The 18,511-nt window shown below is 57.2% G+C and overlaps 1 protein-coding gene across 1 annotated transcript; it reads left to right on the plus strand.

Moving 5' to 3' along the window:
- Window positions 1-13,193: 13,193 nt before the first annotated feature.
- Window positions 13,194-17,277, plus strand: NEUROD2 (neuronal differentiation 2). The gene is made up of 2 exons (XM_054593878.1): window positions 13,194-13,355; window positions 14,513-17,277. Exon 2 carries the CDS (start codon window positions 14,518-14,520, stop codon window positions 15,664-15,666), a length of 1,149 nt encoding a protein of 382 aa, XP_054449853.1. The 5' UTR covers window positions 13,194-13,355; window positions 14,513-14,517; the 3' UTR covers window positions 15,667-17,277.
- Window positions 17,278-18,511: the final 1,234 nt, after the last annotated feature.

Consider the following 18,511-nt stretch of genomic DNA (forward strand, 5'->3'; position numbering starts at 1 on the left):
TATTTTTAGACATATCCTTCCTATCATCTGTCTTTGCATCATCACCTGTCTGCCATAGTGTCCCAAATACAGTAGACACTACATGCTTTAGAGGGGATGAATTGAGAAGTGAGTAAATGGATGAATACATAAGTCAAAGAAATTGACTAAGGGTGAAATATATGGAGCATTTACTCTCTGCTGGGCACTGGGCTAGGTCGGTCCTTTATATATGCGAGGTCTGTCCGAAAAAGTCCAGTCATTGTTAATATAACGAGAACAGTTTGTGGGAAGTTGATGCAACCGGGCAGCCAAGGAGAGTGGACTGGAATGTGCATGTCTGAACAAAGACAACTTCACTATACCAGTTAGTGGATGTGGTAGATGCCATAGGGTGAGCATGTGTACTGTGTGGCTGTTGCATTCAAAATGACTGAATGAGCAGAGCAATGAGTCTGCATCAAATTTTGCGATAAGCTTGAACATTACTCCGCAGAAACTATGTGGATGATTCAGAAGGCTTTTGGGGACGACGCAATGAGTGCAGCGCAAATAAAAGTGTGGCACAAATGCTTCAAAGATGGTTGAGAATCCATTGGAAGTGATCCATGTTCTGGAAGGCCTGCAACAATGTTAACCTGAGAATGTTAAATGTGTATGGGCTGCAATCAACAAAGATCAGGGACTGACAGTGAGAACTAGAGGCTGATGATCTGGGGACTCCAAAAACTACTGGGAAATTGTGTGAGGTCCCAAGGTGCCTGCTTTGAAGGGAACTGAGGCGTCATTGTCCTATCCGCATTGTTTCCTGTATCTTGTATCTTCTTCAATAAATGTCTATTTTTCATAGTGTGTGGCTGGATACTTCCTGGACAAAACTTTCCGTCATTTAATCCTCGTTACTATCATCCCATTTTACAGATGAGTTAAGTGAGGCTCAGAACTTTTTGACCAGAGCCTGGGTTCAATCGCAGACAGCCTGACCCCAGAGCTCTCACTCTGCGGTTGCGTTTAATACATTCAGGACCGGCAAGTGGAAGATCGCTTACATATACTGAACCAACCTTCTTTCCCGCTCAGCACTGGACCGAGTTTCTTTCTCACCCAGCTAGTTGGATCAATCTGGAGTTAGCAGACGGGTGCGAGGAGCAGAAATCAATGTGCCGAGGCTGCCCTCTGGTGGCAGACATGAGTACAGCGGCATCTGTGTCCTCTGGCGCCCCCAGGTGGGATGCTGTTGAGAAGAGAGACCAAGCCAGTAGCCCATAGGGGGGCAGCCTCAGCCCTGGGCACCTGGAGACCCCCTGCTCTGGCCACTGCCTGGTGCCCCCTGAGGTGCCAGCTGAGGCTGCCCCCGAAGAATGCCAGCTGCTGGAGCCCGCCGCCTCCCACCCCCTCCACCAGCCTCACACGCGCTCCAATCCCGGTCCAGTCGGCTGCTTCCATTCCCTGAAGAAGAGGCCCTAAAGTTAAAACAGCTGTTAATTTATAAACCAATTTTTCCGTGACTGCTTAATAAATCGCCAGCAGCTGCTCTGCCCCCTCCTCCTGCCCAGGCACCCGGCCCCGAGGGCTGCATGGAGAAGCTCAGAGCCGCCAGCTTCCCTTCCAGCCTCCTTCCCCCAACTCCCCAACTTGCCCCCATTTTCCCAGGAGGTGGGTGGGTGTGGGGGAAACCCTGATGAACCCAGCTTCTTTGGGCTTCAGTGCGGTGGAGAGGTGAGGATGGGTTTTCTTACCCAGTGGGCTGCAGCCTAAAGGCCACCTGTCCCAATGCCCTACAACCCCCACCCAGCCCCCGCCCAGGACTCCCAAGCCCAGAAGGTAGGTGTCCAAGGTTTGCTTAGCTCTGGAGAGATGAAGGTGTCCAGATTCCCTAGAGAAGTTTCCCTGAGCCACTGGGAAGTAGGGGGATCCTGGGCTCATCCCTGAGACCACTGGAATCTCAATTCCCCGATCAGGGTGGTCCCCCTGACAGATGCTAACCAACTCCCTGACCCTGCTGTTCTTTCAAGGTTGGGCTGGGAGGGTGAAAGGAATGCTGGGGCAGATGCCCACACACACCCATCCCCAGGATATTGAAGAGAGGGATTTCAGTCTCCTGAACATTTACTTTGTGCAACTCCCACACATAAAAGTCACCATGAAAACCCACACAGGGTCGTGGCCATGTGTATGGCAGGCCCAGGCATGTTGCTTCTCTTTGCACCTGCAAAGTCCAAAGGCACCCAGCGTGAAAGGCCTGCTGGTACTGTGATCTCTGGCTCCTCTGGGCAAGGGGTCAGTCCAGCCACGCCCCTGTAGCCACAAGGAGCTCTGTAGAAAGGGGGAGAGCCAGAATGACCAGGAGTTCAAATCCCAGTCTCCAATGAACTAGCTATGTGATGCCAGGCAAGTAATTTGATCTCTCCTTCCTCCGTGTCTCCATTTATAAAATAGGGACAATAATTACAGAATTGCTGTGAAAATTAAACAAGTTTATGTATATATAGTGCCTAGCACATAAGAAGTGCTTACAAAGTGACAGAGTATTATCTTCTCATCCCTCTGCTGGAGCTCCTGGGCCCCCGAGGAGCAAATCTTGGGGTGGGGGTACCCAGGAGATTTTCATGGGGTAGGTAGGAGGGTTGGGGACAAAATTAGGGAAAAAACCAACCAGGATTCCTGAGTTACATGGTTCTCACTGGGCTTTCTCCTTCTGGGCCAATCTTCTACCCACCCCTGCCCTCTGCCATCCCTCCACCTCCACCTTCTCCTTACTTCCCCAACATGCTTCTTGGAAAGAAAGGAAAAGCTAACCAGCATTCCAGCTCCTGGAGCCCCCACATTTTAAGAGTTAAGTTCTTCCTACAATCTAACTAAAATTCCTTCCATTTCTTCTCTCGTTCTCTAGTCAACAGGGGCTGCCATGACCCTTTCCTGCCCCACCCCACCGGGATGGGGAGGCGTCACAGAGCCTGCTGTACTCTTCTGTCACACAGGCCAATGTGACCTTGGCCTTGCCACATCCTCCCTGTGTGCCCAGGGCAACTTAGTCAACCTTTTGGGCCTTGGGTTCCCCAGCTCTATAATGGGGAGAATCCCAGGAGCTCCCTCCTGGCTTGTTCTGTGGGTTGAGTGCAACACTGCCTGTGCAGTTCTTAGCACCAGGCCTGGCTCTCAGCAGGTCCTGAGGATGAGGTAGTGAAAAAAGAGGTGGCAGAGTGTGGTGGAAAGATGCCAGAGCTGGACTACCTGGATGCAAAGCCCACTCTGCTACTCCCAGTTGAATGACCTTGGATTTAACCTTTCTGTGTTGTTTCTCCATCTCGAAAATGAGGACTGCACTTGGTGGTTGTGAGACATCTAGAGCTCTCCGAACAGTTCTCCAGCTACATAAATGTTTGCCCATATTCATAATCTTGTTAGTTGCTGTTACTGCTATCTGCCCCCACTAGAGCGCTGCCGCCCTTTAGGCTTTGCTCCACCTAGGGGCTTGTTGACGGTGGAAGGTTGGCAGAGGTGAGCAGTAGCAGCCCAGAGACTGTGGTATTGACGATCTCGGCTCAGGGCAGGTCAGCAGCCTCCACTTCCTCAATGTTCTCACCTCTGGCATCCCCTGAGGTTCTGGTTTGGGCATAATCAGGAGGCACAACCCTCTGCCTTTTTGAGTCAATGGTCCTGCAAAGCAGCCAGCCTCCTCCCTCTGCCCAGGTCCTGACTACCTCCTGGAAATAAAGCGGGGTCCCGGGGGCCCACTCAAGCGCAGTACTGCTCTGCCAGGGTGCCAGCTGGTGCCCACAAGGGCGGAGCAGCAGTTTGATCATGTGGAAAGCGAAAGCTGTAGGCACCCCCAGCCTTGGTGGCCCCCACCAGAGACAAGAAAGGACTGGGGCACCCAGGAAATCCTAGTAACTTCCCCTTAGGACAAGTAGAGGTGAGCGCTAAGCTTGGCCTATCCAGTGCCTCAGTTTACTCAGCCATTCTGGAGATGGCGACTTCATTTGTATCCCTGGGCACCCCCCCTCCCCGCCCCCCAAGGCCTTGGCATTGGCCTTTCACAGGTCCTTGCCTTCTTTCCTTTCTTAAAGACACGGAGCTTAGCCTCCTCCCCCCTACTCCCCGCCCCCCCTGCCGGATTCTCTCCTTAGAAGCAGCACAGAAGGACGCAGACCCAGAGGGGCGGGGAAAAAGCTAACCCGGTGCAGCTAACCCCGTGCTGGAGACCGCCTCTGCAGGGTTTAGGTCCGTATCTCCAAGCGCGCGCAGGGCGCCGCCCCGCCGAGTCTTGCCGCGCTCCACGCCCCTGCCCCTTCCCGCCGCCACTGGCCCTTTAAGAGCCTCTCTGCGCGCTGCCGTCCCGGATCAGCCAGAGAGACCATTAAAATTTTATGCAGAATGAAAATGGGCCAGGTCTCCAGCTTCCTCGCTCCCATCCAATGATTTATTACTCGCAAATACCACAGAACTAATTAGTATAGTAATTAATTAATACGCATTTGCATATTTGCATGTGCAATTAGTGCAGTGGAGTGATTACTGGGAGAATGAGGGGCCCCGGATTGTCAGATGTGAGGGGGAAGTGGCCTGGAAAAGAGTTAGTGGGAATGAACTTTGTAGGGAGCGCGAAGGCGGGGAGGGAGGGGAGGCGAACACGAGCGGAGCCGGGGCTCCGGGGCGCCTGGCCCGGGCGCAGAGCGACCGCGCGGGGAGCGCGAGGCCTGGGCCGGCCGGCGGCAGCGAGACTCCAGTCCAGGGTCGCGACCCCGGCGCCCCCGCCCCACCCGCGGCCCCGCCCCGCCCGTGCCGCGTGGCAAGGCTCCAAGCGTGCGCCTGATTGTTATGCATTGTGTTTCTTGTTGCGAGCGGAGCCGAGCGGAATGGGGCTGGTACAAGCTGTTTCTCTGCCACGCGGCGGTGGCACCTTAAAGGGGCAGCGTCCTCTTCCTGCCTCCGCCGCCGGCCCGCCCTCCCCACCCCCTACCTCTGAGCCGTCAGCTGGACCCCTTTCCAAGAGGCAACCGTCGGCCCCAGTCGGGCTCCGGGCGAGAGGGCACGCACGGAGGCCGGCCAGGAGGTGGCGCGGCCCCGGGGGGCGTGGGGCACGTGCCGAGAGAGCCTGGCGGGCAGGAAGTCAGGCTGCGAGCCGGGCCGGGGCGGCTGGGGCCGCCGGGCTCTGTGCCAGGCGCGCGGCGGGGGTGATGATGAGAGAACAGGGGGAAAGCCAAGAGGAGAAGGACAAGGAGGAGAAGCAGCGAGTGGCAAGGGCTCACTTGGTGCCAGGTGTTTCCTCATAGGACAGCAGGTTCGCTTGTAATCCTCACAAAGATTCTGTGAGGTAGGGCTCCTTATTCCCATTCTACAGACACAACAGAACCATGTGGCAGGTGGCTAGTGATCAAGTGGTAAAGCTGGGGTTCCAGCTGGACCGTCCAGCCCCAAGTGCTCAACATGGTGCCAAGGGCCAGAGGAGAAAGTGACATTTCCTGAGGGGACATCAGGGAGGACTTTCTGGTGGAGGAAGCACCTTACTGAGCCTGCAATGTAGAGGAGGGCGTTCTGAAGACACTGAGGGAAGAGGGAGGGATGCAGAGTGGAGAAAGCCCATGTTTAATGTGACTGTGCCCCCATGTATAGAGGGATCCCTCTCCTACTGATCAGTAGCACTGCAGAGACTAAGGCCAGGGCACTGGCTCTTGTGACTTGGGGACCTGGACAGAGGGCAAACCTTGTACATCAGTACTTCCCAGGGCACCCTCTTTCCTCTCTTTTGCGGACTGTGCTGGTCCCACAGTGTGGAGATCGTGGGGGTTTTGGAGAAAGGAACACAGTTTGTAATAATAAGAGCATAGACTCAGAGGCAGAGCTTGGTTCAAATCAGGCTCTGCCACTTACTAGCTGTGTGACCTTGGCTTTAACCTTAACCTCAACCTCCCTGTGCTTCAACATCCTAGTCTTTAGGTGGAGGAAATAGTAATCCCACCTCCAAGGTCGTGGCGAGAATGAAGTAAGCTGATGCCTGTGAAGCTGTGTCTGGTACAGAATATGCTCACCATTGTCATTATGGATTACATATTACATCATTACAGAGCTCTGCAGCCCCAGGGACAGGAGGACCCCAAAACTGGAGTGGGGGTCCTAATTTCTAGTCCTAGCTCATTCATTGTGTGACACTAGGCTAGTTGCTTCCCCTCTCTGTGCTCTGCTTTCTGTAAAATGGGGCACTGGTCCCTGATGCTCCCACCCTTAGACTGCTCGCTTCCTCACTGGCCGCACTGGCCGCTCAGGGCAGTGCAGCAGAGAAGTAAGCGCTGAGTCTCATTCACACCGTCCTGGGCTCCAGTCTCCCAGGGGCTGAGCCAAGAGGTCTCTGGAGAAATGGTGACCCCTGCCCTGGCCGTTCCCTCCGTGTACACGCCGCCATGGCTCTTTGGGGCTGTCCTCCTATGAGCACCAGCACCACTGCTGCTGTGGGTCACCTGTGCTCACTGCCAGCCCCAGGTGTGCCCTGCGCCCATGCTGGGCTCGAGGGAAACATCAGAGAACTGTGTGGTATCAGGCCCCCAGAAGTCCCCAGCTCAGATCCCTGGCTCTGATTTCCAGCAGAGGAAACCAGGAAAGGCCCAGGATGCAGGGAAGTTCACAGCAGAGCCACCAGGATGTAGAAGAGCCTGGGACACAAACCTGTCCTGTGCTCTTCCCGCTGCCCTGCAGGGCCACCTCAGGTGCCCACCATCCCCCATCCCTCCGGACGGAACCTGGGTGCACTTGATAACTAACTCTCCTTTTGGTCCTCCTGTCAGTGCTGAGGGAGATGAGCAGGAAGGCAGGTGGCACTGTTCCCATTTTACAGATGAGGAAGCAGAGGGTCACATGATCAGACCAAGGTCGAGACCCTGCTAAGTCCAGCGTTCTTTTAGCCACCTTGAACTCCCTCTTGGTCTAACTGCCTTCTGGTGTGGAGCCTTGGAGGAGCAGGACATCACGACTGTTCAATGGGAAAACTGAAAACAAAACAAAACAAAACAGAAAAAAGATGTGGTGAGGAACAGAACTCCAGGAACAAATTTTAAAAATAAAGTTGATCAGGAGCATTAGGTAAAAGCAGCCATATTTGGACAGGGCTGTGGGCTGAAGCAGCATCTTCACACCTGTAAGCTTTTTTAACACTTACTGAAAGTCTTAGCAGGCAGGCCCATTTTACAGAAGGGAAGCCTGACTTCCACATCAGTGCTGGGACTGGGGGGAAGGCTGATGGTAGAGGAGGGGCTTCCTGTGAGTGGGAGTCCCATCCTGGCTGCAGCCTTCAATTTCTGGGGTAGAACTGGAACCTCCCCCAACAATGGCAAAAAAGGCCTTTGGTGTTAAAATCACTTGTTGAAGATGTTCTGTGTGCCAGGCTCTGAGCCCAGTTCCTACCTCCCAGAAATGTGCTGTCAGGTGGGAGAGACCGATGAGTCAAAAGTTACGACTTTTGTCTCTGCAGAGGCGTGAAAAGGAGGGGCATTTAACCCAGAAAGACTCCCTGGAGGAGGTGATACTTAAGCTTGTGAAAATGGAAGCAGTTTAGAGAGGCTGAGGGGCAAAGTCAAGAAAGGGATAAATGTCAAGGGTAGTTTGGACACCCCATATCAGGAGTGTCCCTAAGGGGTAATGGGGAGCTACTGAATGTGCCTGAGTAGGAGAATATCTACTCAGAGATACCTACAGGAGAATACATTCAGATGTGCCTTTTCGATAAGAGGGTAGGATGAGCAGCGTTGATCTTATACAAGAACAGAGAAGCTGGGGCCTGTGGGAAGTCAGGCCTTCCCAGAGGAAGAGGGTGAACCAGGTCCATCAGACAGAGGGATTCTGAGAAACTGGAAGATGGCTTTAGGGAGTAGGATCAGCAAAGAAGAAAAGGCAACCGGAGTGAGACTTAGCCACGTGTCCTTGGACTTCATCTCCCTCCTCTTCAGGGAGTTCATTTACCCCAAGCAGGACAGGAGTGGGATGGGGTAAGAAGGAGAGGGGCTCTAAGCCTGCTGAGAGGTATGGAGCCCAAACAGGGGGTTCTCCAGCTGGGCAGGAACCACCCTGGTGGGGGAGCACTCTGCGCCTCATGTGGCCTCAGAACCAGAGCTTGGCACCCAGGAAATGGGGGTGGAGCACTCCTGGGCTCAGCCTCCATGCCCCAAGACCTCTCTACCGGCCACTTTGTGAGGAATCTGTGACACTGCCCTCCCCTCCATCCAAGTCTACCTCGTCAAACTGAAATCTGTGCAGAAGACAGGAGGAGAGGGGGCTCTGGGCTTGCCCTGGGACCCGGGGCCTTATTGCCTCACAGGATTCTCCAGAGAAGTGCCCCAAACCCTCTAAGCCAGCCAGGCAGTAAAGCAACAAGCATTTACTGAGCACCAACTCAATACAGCTTGTGTGAAGCACTGGACTATTAAGATACATTCACCACCATGGTCAAGGCAGGGAGAAGGTGGCAAGGCTGAAGCTGCCCTGCCCGGGGAGGTCAGGGAAGGCTCCCAGGAGGAGGTGTCCATCCAGGAGCCATTTGACAAAAGGGAGACTCAGGGACCAATTCCCATCGGGGAAGGAGCTTTCATCAGAGAAATGGGGCTCAGAAGCCAGAAGTCAAAGGTTATGGGGCAAAGGTCATTCTGCTTTTGGAGCGAGGGAATAATCCAGAGGGGGCTGGCTTTGCTGAAGGAGTAGCAGGTCTCCTCCATTACCCCCTGTCTGGGGTTCAGGGGAGAAGGTCAAGGGTGCAGCAGGAGTCTGACTGAGGAATCTCAGGGTCACACCTGGCCCCATGGACATGTGCCCACCCGTCTCTGAGCGGGGCCCAGACCCAGAATGAGAACCCAGGGCACAGGCAGAGGAAGCCAGGAGAATCCTGGTAGTGCGCTGGAGGTCAGGACAGGAGGTCGCCAGCAGGGAGGAGGGGGCTCCACCTCACTGTTCCTCCCCCTCCCCCTCCCTTGTGGCACCACAAGGCACGCAGCCGCATATCACCCGTGCCAGCCCTCACCTCCCGGCAACGTCGCCGCATTCTCAGCCACGCCATCTGGCATGCCCGCCGCTCCCCAGAACACTGCGGCGGGTGGGGGGAGGGGGCAGTGGGGCAGGTGCCCACCCCAGCGCCCGGAAGAAGTGGCAGGTCCCCCTCCCCCAAGGTCCTTTAGGACTTGAGGTGGGGCAGGGGGCTGGGGAAGGGGGTGGCAGGTGCTTTTATGCTTCAGGAGGAAGCTTCGAGCATCCCCAACTGATGGAACAGGCACCGTCTGGGTAGTGCCAGCCTGCCCCCTCCCCTCCCTCCCCCCCACAGCACAGCTAATGCCAGGAGCACAGGCCCTCAGAGGATCTCCAAATTCCTGCCCTTCCCCTCAAACCGGCAGTGGGGGTGAGAAGACAGGCCGCCGCTCCCGGTGCTCCCACTCTCCTCCTTCACCTGCCGCCCGCCTCCGCGGAGGCCCCGGGACGTGGCATTATGGCGGCGGCCAGGGACCGGACACCTGGCTCCTCCTCCACCTGCTCCCCAGGCTTGGCACTTTGGTGGGAAGTCAAGTCTCCTTCTCCAGCACAGTTGGCCCCCCAATCTTATTTGGGGCATGGCGGTGGAGGCATGTGGCTAGGTGTCCTCCGGGCGTCAGAATGGCGTGGAGCCTTTACAGATTTATGTGTGTATGTATTTATTTCGGTGGAGCAGGGGGTGTAATGAGAGCGGTTTTATGGGAACATTCATCCTGTCGGAGCAAGATTCCCCTGGACTGCTCAGGAATGCCCCGTCCCCTCGCCCTGCCCCCTCCGCGCCCTCGCCCGCCGCCCGGCCCCTCGGGAGCTCAGGCTGCACAAAATGGCCGCCACCCCTCGGAGCAGCCATCTTAGGTGCCCAGCCTGTGGCCTCCCCTGGGACGGGGTATGTCTCCATGGGAACTCAGCTCCCAGCTCCCTGGAGGGGGGCGGCCGCTGAAATGGGAGACTCCCAGGCCCGGCCGGGGTGCCCACCATGCCCCTTTCCCGCGCAGAGACCCGGGGGGACTAGGCCCCTCACCGGCTCCCTTCCCCCAATGCCAGGGGGAGGAACAGATGGCATCTCTGGGTGTCCTTCTCCTTCTGTCTCCTTCCTTCCATTTCTGGCTCTTTCTGTCTCTCTGCCACTGCGTCTCTGCGTCTCTGGGTGTACAGAGAGGAGCACGTATGTCCCCGCGTGTGCGCGCGCCTGCTCCTGTGCGTGTGGACACGTGTGTGTTGTACCTCTTGCAAGCCCATGTCTGAGGCGGGCCCACCCCACACCTCCCTCTGTTCCAATTTTCCCCTGATTTTTTTTTTTTTTTTTTTTATTGTATCTTCTAAAAAAAGTTGAAATGTGTCGAGTGAGAAACACTTGTTCCATTTTTCTGAAGGAAGAAAAGACAGGGGCAGGAGACAGGCTGACAGGGATGAAGGTCCCCCTACTGCCAGGCACATCCCCAGCTTCTCTGAGGGGCCCCAGGGGGACGTCTAGACCCAGGGAGCCCACGTCATTCCTGACAGGAGGGGGGGGACAGGAGGACCTCCCAAGGGCCCCCATCCTAAGCCAGGTTCTGCCTTCTGTCTCCTGCCCGGAGCTGGTAGGGGCCCGTGAGGCTTGACCAGAGCCTCAGCCTCCAAAGGCCGGCGCGGGGGGTACCTTTCTACCCCAAGGAAGCACTCACTCACCCACCCATCCCTTCGTTCACCCATTAATTCAACAAAAACTCAGTTCCTATACAGACAAAGCATTCTAAATGTGTGTGGGGCATGAAATGTGTGCATGAAATTCATCCTGTAAAGCATGTTACTGTTTACAAGCTGCTTTAATACAAAAGGGAGCTGGCACGTACTGAAGGCTCCCTGTATTGCTGCGGCTCTGTGAGGTACAACGTAATTATCCCCATTTTACAGATGGAGAAACCAAGACTGTAAGATGTTACGTAACTTGCTCAAGGCAGTCAGCATTCTTTAGAGCTGGTAAGTGGGGCTGGTCAGGAATCGGAGCCCAAAGCATGTGCAGGTTTCCAAAATGCCATGTAACTGGGGGGCTCAAGAAGGGCCATCTGTCAAGAGTGAAGACTCCACCTTCAGTAAAGGGACAGTAAAGCTCCTGAGGCTGTCCCCAAACTTGGACAGGGCCCTGGCCAGCATATTTGAGTCTCTGCCTCACCTGAGGCCTATCCTTTGACATCTCTCTCTGCCACAGCCAGAGTGCCCCAGACCATCTGCCGCAGGCGGGATTCTACCTTCCCAGACCAGGATCCATGAATGGAGGGAAACTCACCATCAGCTTCTCCTGCTGGGAGACCACTGAGGCAGCTTGTGGGGCCGTAGAAGGAGCACGGGGCTGGGAGTCAGGTCCCTGGCTTCTGCTCTCCACCTATGTGTTCCTGGGCAAATCAGCTCCCCTCTGTGGGCCTCTGTGAATGGGGGAGGTGGGACCGTTCTTTCTGAGGCTCTTTTTGGTTCCCATCACACGCCCCTGAGAGCCTCAGACAGCACCAGCCCTCCCTTCTCCAAGGTCTTCTTAGCCACTCATTGTAGGTGCCTCTATTTAGGACAAAATTCATTCGACCAAGCGTCAGATCAGTGTCCTACCGGCCCAAGAGCCCCTTTGGAGGCTCCCAGTGGAGAAAGCTGAATCTGTCCAGACTGAGGGCAAAGCCCTCCCACCCCCGTCTTTGCGCCACCACAGCACTTGGCACATGGTTGACATCAGAGAGTTTGCGCTTAGGGGATCATTGAAGCTGTCTGTGCATATGTAACCTGGAGGGTGGGAAAAGGGGCAGGAAATGGGGGTCTGAAACATGCAGAAAACGTGTGGGAAAGGGTCTTTCTACACCTGGCTGTGATTACCTGTTCACGCACACGTGTCTATGTGAGTAGGGGTGTGGATCCATTTTCTGCACCACAGAGTGAGGAACAGGTGTGTGTGTGTGTGTGTGTGTGTGTGTGTGTCTAAAGTTACCTCCCTCAGCCCGTGCCATTTACATCTGTGTCTGGCCCAGTGAGAGGATTGAAAGGTGAGCTGTAAGATAAAGCAGCAATTTCCTACCTTCTTTATCAAGACACTTGTCTCACCCACCTACCCTCGGTCACTGTCAGGACTGCTGGACTTGGCTCCAGTATTTTAAGTTGTTGTTGTTGTTGTTGTTTTTCAGGGGGAGGAGAATGCTTGAGTCTCCTACCAGGAACTTTAGGCGATTCCCTCCCCCCTCCAGTAAGTGAGTCAGGAGGCCAGGAGAGAGGATGCCGGTGGGATGGTCACTTGTCTAGCAGGGGGAGGGAGTGTTGGTGGGTGAGGAGTGAGAGGTTTCTGGGTTAGGAATCCAGACTGAGACCCTCTCCCCCACCCCCAGATGGTGGGCGCAGAGGCTCATCCCAGGGATTCCTTTCTACTCCGCCCCAACATAATATACCCCTAAACACACAAGGAAACCTCTCCCATCGGCTGACTCCACAGATATATACACATGTCCCCACAGACACACACACGCCCATGCAGAGGCACAGACATCCAGGCAAGTCTTTCCTTTTCTCTTTCCCTTGGTTTGAATTTCGTTCAGCCACATATGTTGTGTGTGCGTGAGGGTGGGTGGGGGAGGGGCAGACAAGGATGAGGGATGGCATGGTGCCAACATCTACCTATGGGGCTTGGGCCAGGGACGCCCCCACGCCCACCCTGAGAGGGGGCCCCAGCTGTCCCTTTGTGGTCAAGGGGATTCTCTGGGGGGGGGGGCAAGCATAGAGGCCCCTTATCCAGACCTGAGGGTCTGGTCCCTGACCCACCTTTGGGGGCCTGCAAGGGAAAAAAAATGGACTGAACAGGACCCTGGAGGGAGCATAGAATTTGGGGCCACCACAACCCCCCGCAATTTCCAGTCTTGCCACCCCATTGTCCTCATGGTGGGGGCTCCATATCCAAGGGGGGGCAACTCCTCCCACCTCCCTCTCAATCCTTGCTTTCCCTGCTTTGGGCAGGAGGGGAGGGCGACAGAGATATTTATTTATTTCCTTTATTTATTTAATTTTTTTTTTTTTTTTTGGAGTAGAGAGTGACAGATGGCGGCGGGTCCCGGGGGAGCCGGCTCTCCCCCAATGCAGACGCATGCCAATCACCGTCTCTCATGTGATAGCTGCTGCCCGTGACGTGCCAAGCCCATATGGCCTGGCATAGAGGCTGGTACCCCGCCTGGTAGAGATGCCACACTCGCTCCGCGGTTCGCATGGCGCTCTGAAGACGCCGGTGCCCGCCGCCTTGAGGAGCCGCTGCCCCCGCTCCCTGAAGATGGGGGAACAATGAAATAAGCGAGAAGATTCCTCTTCTCCCCCCTCTCTCTCTTGCCCCCTCCCCCTCCCCTCCCCTCTCCCCTTGACTCCTCTCCGAGGTAAGTTGTCCGAAAGGGAGCTCGGTCTGACCCGCCGGTTGGAGGGGGGGCGGCTGCTCCGGCCGACAGGAGGGTCCCGAAAGCCCCCCTTCCTGGGAGGTGCCCCTCGCGGGGTGAGCGTCGGAGGCGCCCCAGGTTCCCTCTCCCCTGGGGCTGCAGCTCAGGGGGCGGCGGGGGGAGGCGTCTCTGCCTGCGAGGGGCTGGGGGAGCGGGACCAAGGAGGGGCCGCGGGGAGGCCGGGCTGGGACCCCCCCACGGCTGTCCCGGAGGAGCCTGCGACCTTTCCCCACCACCAGAAAAATCATACTAATAACAAAAAGGAAAAGGAAAAAGAAAAAGAGGGAGAGAGAGACAGAAGCAAACAAATTTGGATTTTTTCCCATCAATCCCGAAATACAACGAGATCTGAAGAGCTTTGTGGGAAGGAGGCAGTTTGAAAAGGGGAAGGGGGTCCCTGGCCGCAGGGGAGACGGACGGGGCTCGCCGCTCGCAGCCGCCGCCCCGCGCCCGAGACCCTCAGCCCTCGCCGCGCGGCCGGCTCCGGGGGCTGGGGACGCGCGGTGCGAGGAGACGGTCCAGCCGCCTCTGGAGCTGAGGCTGCGGGGATGGGCCGAGCTGAGGGCGGCGCGCGGCCAAGTTGCAAATTGGATTAGGGAGCGTGGGGGTGAGCGCCGCGGGAGGGGTGGGGAGCCGCGCGCGGGGCCGGGGCCGTCCGAGCCGCGGAGCCGGGCAGCTGCCCCGGCCGGCGGCCGCCCGCCGGCCTCGCCGCCGGGAGAGGAGAGGCTTTCGGGGAGAGTGCGCCGCCTCCCCCGGCGACGACACCTGCCCCCCGAAGCCCCAGCTCAGTCCCCGCGCCGACCCTGGGAAGACCCCGGCGTGGGGAACGGCCCCTCGTTCGGGCGCGGGGCGGAGCCCGGGGCCCAGCGCGAGGGACAGGGCCCGAGCCGGGATCTCGGGCTGGCGGGCGGGCGGCCGGGCCGGGGCCAGGCCGGACCGGGGCTGGGCGGGGCGGGCGGAGGAGGTGGGCATCCGGTGCCCCCCGGGCGAGAGCCCTCACTGGACTTGGGATGGAGGTGGGTGGGGGAAAGGCGCCACGACCCCAGCCAGCCCCTCACTCTGTGCTGTGTCTCCCCTTCCCGCCCGCGGGGCGCCCTCAGGCACCATGCTGACCCGCCTGTTCAGCGAGCCCGGTCTCCTCTCGGACGTGCCCAAGTTCGCCAGCTGGGGCGACGGCGACGACGACGAGCCGAGGAGTGAAAAGGGCGAAGCGCCGCCTCCGCCCCCGCCGCCGCCCGGGCCCGGGGCTCCGGGGCCCGCCCGGGCCGCCAAGCCCGTCCCTCTCCGAGCAGAAGAGGTGCCAGAGGCCACGCTGGCAGAGGTCAAGGAGGAAGGCGAGCTGGGGGTCGAGGAGGAGGAGGAAGAAGAGGAGGAGGAAGGCTTGGACGAGGCAGAGGGTGAGCGGCCCAAGAAGCGCGGGCCCAAGAAGCGCAAGATGACCAAGGCGCGCCTGGAGCGCTCCAAGCTGCGGCGGCAGAAGGCGAACGCTCGGGAGCGTAACCGAATGCACGACCTGAACGCGGCGCTGGACAACCTGCGGAAGGTGGTGCCCTGCTACTCCAAGACGCAGAAGCTGTCCAAGATCGAGACGTTGCGCCTGGCCAAGAACTACATCTGGGCGCTCTCGGAGATCCTGCGCTCGGGCAAACGGCCGGATCTGGTGTCCTATGTGCAGACGCTGTGCAAGGGTCTGTCGCAGCCCACTACCAACCTGGTGGCCGGCTGCCTGCAGCTCAACTCGCGCAACTTCCTCACGGAGCAGGGCGCTGACGGCACGGGCCGCTTCCACGGCTCTGGAGGCCCTTTCGCCATGCACCCCTACCCGTACCCGTGCTCGCGCTTGGCGGGCGCACAGTGCCAGGCGGCAGGAGGCCTGGGCGGCGGCGCGGCGCACGCCCTGCGGACCCACGGCTACTGTGCCGCCTACGAGACGCTGTACGCGGCGGCGGGCGGCGGTGGCGCGAGCCCGGACTACAACAGCTCCGAGTACGAGGGCCCGCTCAGTCCCCCGCTCTGTCTCAACGGCAACTTCTCGCTCAAGCAGGACTCGTCACCCGACCACGAGAAGAGCTATCATTACTCTATGCACTACTCAGCGCTGCCGGGTTCGCGGCCCACGGGCCACGGGCTGGTCTTCGGCTCGTCCGCGGTGCGCGGGGGCGTCCACTCCGAGAATCTGTTGTCTTACGATATGCACCTTCACCACGACCGGGGCCCCATGTACGAGGAGCTCAACGCGTTTTTCCATAACTGAGACCTCGAGCCTGCCCTTCTTTTTCTTTTGCCTTTGCCCGCACCTCTGTCCCCAGACCCCCGAGCGCAGGGGCACCCTCACCTACTCTGGCGCCGGGTGCGGGGTGCGGGCCGCCGGTCCCGCCGCTCTTCTGGGCAGCGTGGTCCTCTTAACAGTGGGTGGCCCTCCCAGGGGCCTCGCTTCCCCCAGGGGACTCGCCTTCTCTCTCCCCAAGGGGTTTCCTGCACCTCTTTCCCAGGGAGATCTTCTCCAAGGAGCCCTTTTCGGGCACTTCCTGGAGACCCCCCCCATTCCTACACTTAGATTTCCTTCTCCCTTTTCCCCTGCAGGCCCGAGACGTTGGTAAGGGGGCAGCTGAGCTGTGGGATGGTTTCCCCCTCTTATTATTATTACTTTTAAAACAGACACCGAGCTGCCGAGGCAGAAAGGAGCCGGGCGCCCCTCTTTCGTGAAGAGGGCAGAAGTCAGGGTGCCCAAGCCTGGACCTGAAACGCCCTCACCCCAACCCCTAGTCTCAGCGTTTTGTGGTTTTAATTTTGGCGGGAGGGAATGTGAATTGAGAGGAAAGAAAGAAGCCAAGACAATTTGTAACTAGAATCTGTTTTCCCCTTTCCCTTTTTTAAAAACAAACCAACATACAAAAAAAAAAAAAAAAAAAAGTTAAGAGGCGACGGAGGCCGAACGCAGAGTCCGGATCGGAGAAAAAAGCAGTAAGAACTTTTAGAAGCAATAAAAGGCAAAAAATACTACTACCAATAATAAAAAGACACAAATATCTATGCAAGGAGGTTCTGACTGAGCCTAGCGGCCCGGCCCGGCCCCGGGATGCCCCTCCCGGCCCGCGGGCCGCGCCGCCCACGCGCGGATCTGTGCACTTTGGTGAAGTGGGGGCCGGCGCCGCCCCCTCCTCCTCCCCAGGTTCTTACAATCAGTGACTCGGAGATTTGGGGCCCCAATGCCACTGCCCTCCCCCGCCCCGTCCCCGTTGTGCGTCATGCTGTTTTTTAAAAACCTGTTTCCAAATTTGTATGGAATGGCAAACTGTTGGGGGGGGTCGGTTTGGGGAGGGAGGGTTTGCATGAGAGACACACACGCACACCACACCGCAAACATTCACAGGCCGGGCGCGGGCGTCCGGGGCAGGGGGAGGGAGCCCCGCGCTCCGCTCCCCGCAGGCACCTCTGCTCCTTCCCGCGGCGAGGGGGGGAGGCCCAGATCCGGGGGCAGCCCCGCCCCGCCCGACTGTGCCCCGGTGGGCGCCAGAGGCCCAGCGATTTCCGGTGGCTGGAGAAGGGGTTTTTGTCGGAGTTGTCCTCTTGGCTCAGGCTAGAAGGTGGGCAGGCTGAGGGTTGAGGGCTCCTTCTGGAGGCTTCCCCCCCAAAAAAGGGGCAAAAGAAGAACCTCTCCCCACCGGAGGCAGGAAATCAGGCATCCAAACACACGGTGCAAAATGCAAACCCACAGGCGACACACCCACACATTCACCCACACACTCACACGCAATTTTACCTTCCTCTTGTAGCGAAGATTAAACTCCCGTCGGACACCCGAAGTGCATTGCGTGTTTCTGTTCAGTTTAATGACGATTAATAAATATTTATGTAAATGAGATGCAAAGCCGGACCCGGTTTCTCACGGTGGCCTCATTTCATTCCAGGGATTGAGCTGGGGCTCTGGGTGATGGAGACAGAGTCTAGTGACTGTGCAGAGGCCAGGTGGAGGGACCCTTGGACATTCCTGGGTAGGATTTCCACTCTCCAAACCCCCACACCCACCCACTGGGCACGGAAATAGTCACACGCTGCCCCTCCCAGTCCTTACACAGCCGCCTGGCCCCCAGCACAAAGCACCGCACTGACCTCCTTACACGCCTTCATTTCCCAAACATGCACAAGCACCTCCACTGAAAACAAAATCTTCATCACTGAAAAAGGACAGAGCTGGGAGCAGCCAGTCACTTTACAACCCTCTGCCCACTGTTGCAAAAAAACAAGTGTGTGGGGATAGACAACCCTTTCAGCCAGGCAAGGATATTTTTAAATAAAAAAAAAATTATAAGGCCATGAGGATGAAATATTAATGGAGGAGTTCTTTTCCATCTTAAATTTGTATTTCAGCGGCCTCAGGGGAATGGGCCATTTTTAGCCTCAGGAACGTTGGAATTTGTAGGGGTGTTGAGGAGGTTGGCGGAACACCCCAGAACCCTAGGAGGCTGCCTGAGCCCAGGCGCCCAACAGGCAGAGTGGAGCTTGATGCAGCAGTGAACTTCCTCTGACAGGGCAGTGGGAGCCCCCCAGGTCCACAGCCTCCCCCCTGCCTGGTGAAGCTCCTCACAGAGGGAAATCCTTAATGCAGGAAGGCAAAGGAAGGGCACCAACGGAGGAGCCTGTCCTGCCCAAGCGGCTTCTGCTTCCCCATCCCAGAAAAGGTGGCCTCATCGTCCTCTTTCTGTAAGCCTTCAGGGGCAGAGGCATTCCTGAATTGACTTCCCTAAAAGGACGCCCCCACCCCAGACACCAGTGCCCGCTGGGCCACTGGAATATTTGGGAAGGGAGCCAAGTCCTAAAGAACCTCATCCTAAACCCTGAAAATACATAGGACTACTGGAACTCTGCTTTTTCTAATGCTGCTTACTGAAATTATTTTTAAAAACATTTTTCCTTGTTTGAGGGCTGCAGTGGAGGTGGGGGGGGGCTGCAGTGTTGGGTTTGGGGCTTGAGGTCAGGCGTGTTAGGCTTTTGAAGGTTGGCTACAAGATCCAAAAATGACAACGCCCTGACAAAAGTGGGAAAAGGAAAAGTAGTGGAAAAAAGGAAGCCCCAAATACAAAAGTGTGGATTGGATT

The sequence above is a fragment of the Pteronotus mesoamericanus genome, unplaced genomic scaffold (assembly GCF_021234165.1).
Source record: "Pteronotus mesoamericanus isolate MK-2021 breed Mesoamerican mustached bat unplaced genomic scaffold, CSHL_Meso_final scaffold_476, whole genome shotgun sequence".
Taxonomy (NCBI): Eukaryota; Metazoa; Chordata; class Mammalia; order Chiroptera; family Mormoopidae; genus Pteronotus; species Pteronotus mesoamericanus.

Bases quoted from the DNA above. Each gene is read 5' to 3' on its own strand.
- NEUROD2 (XM_054593878.1), top strand. From the start codon at position 14,518: ATGCTGACCCGCCTGTTCAGCGAGCCCGGTCTCCTCTCGGACGTGCCC.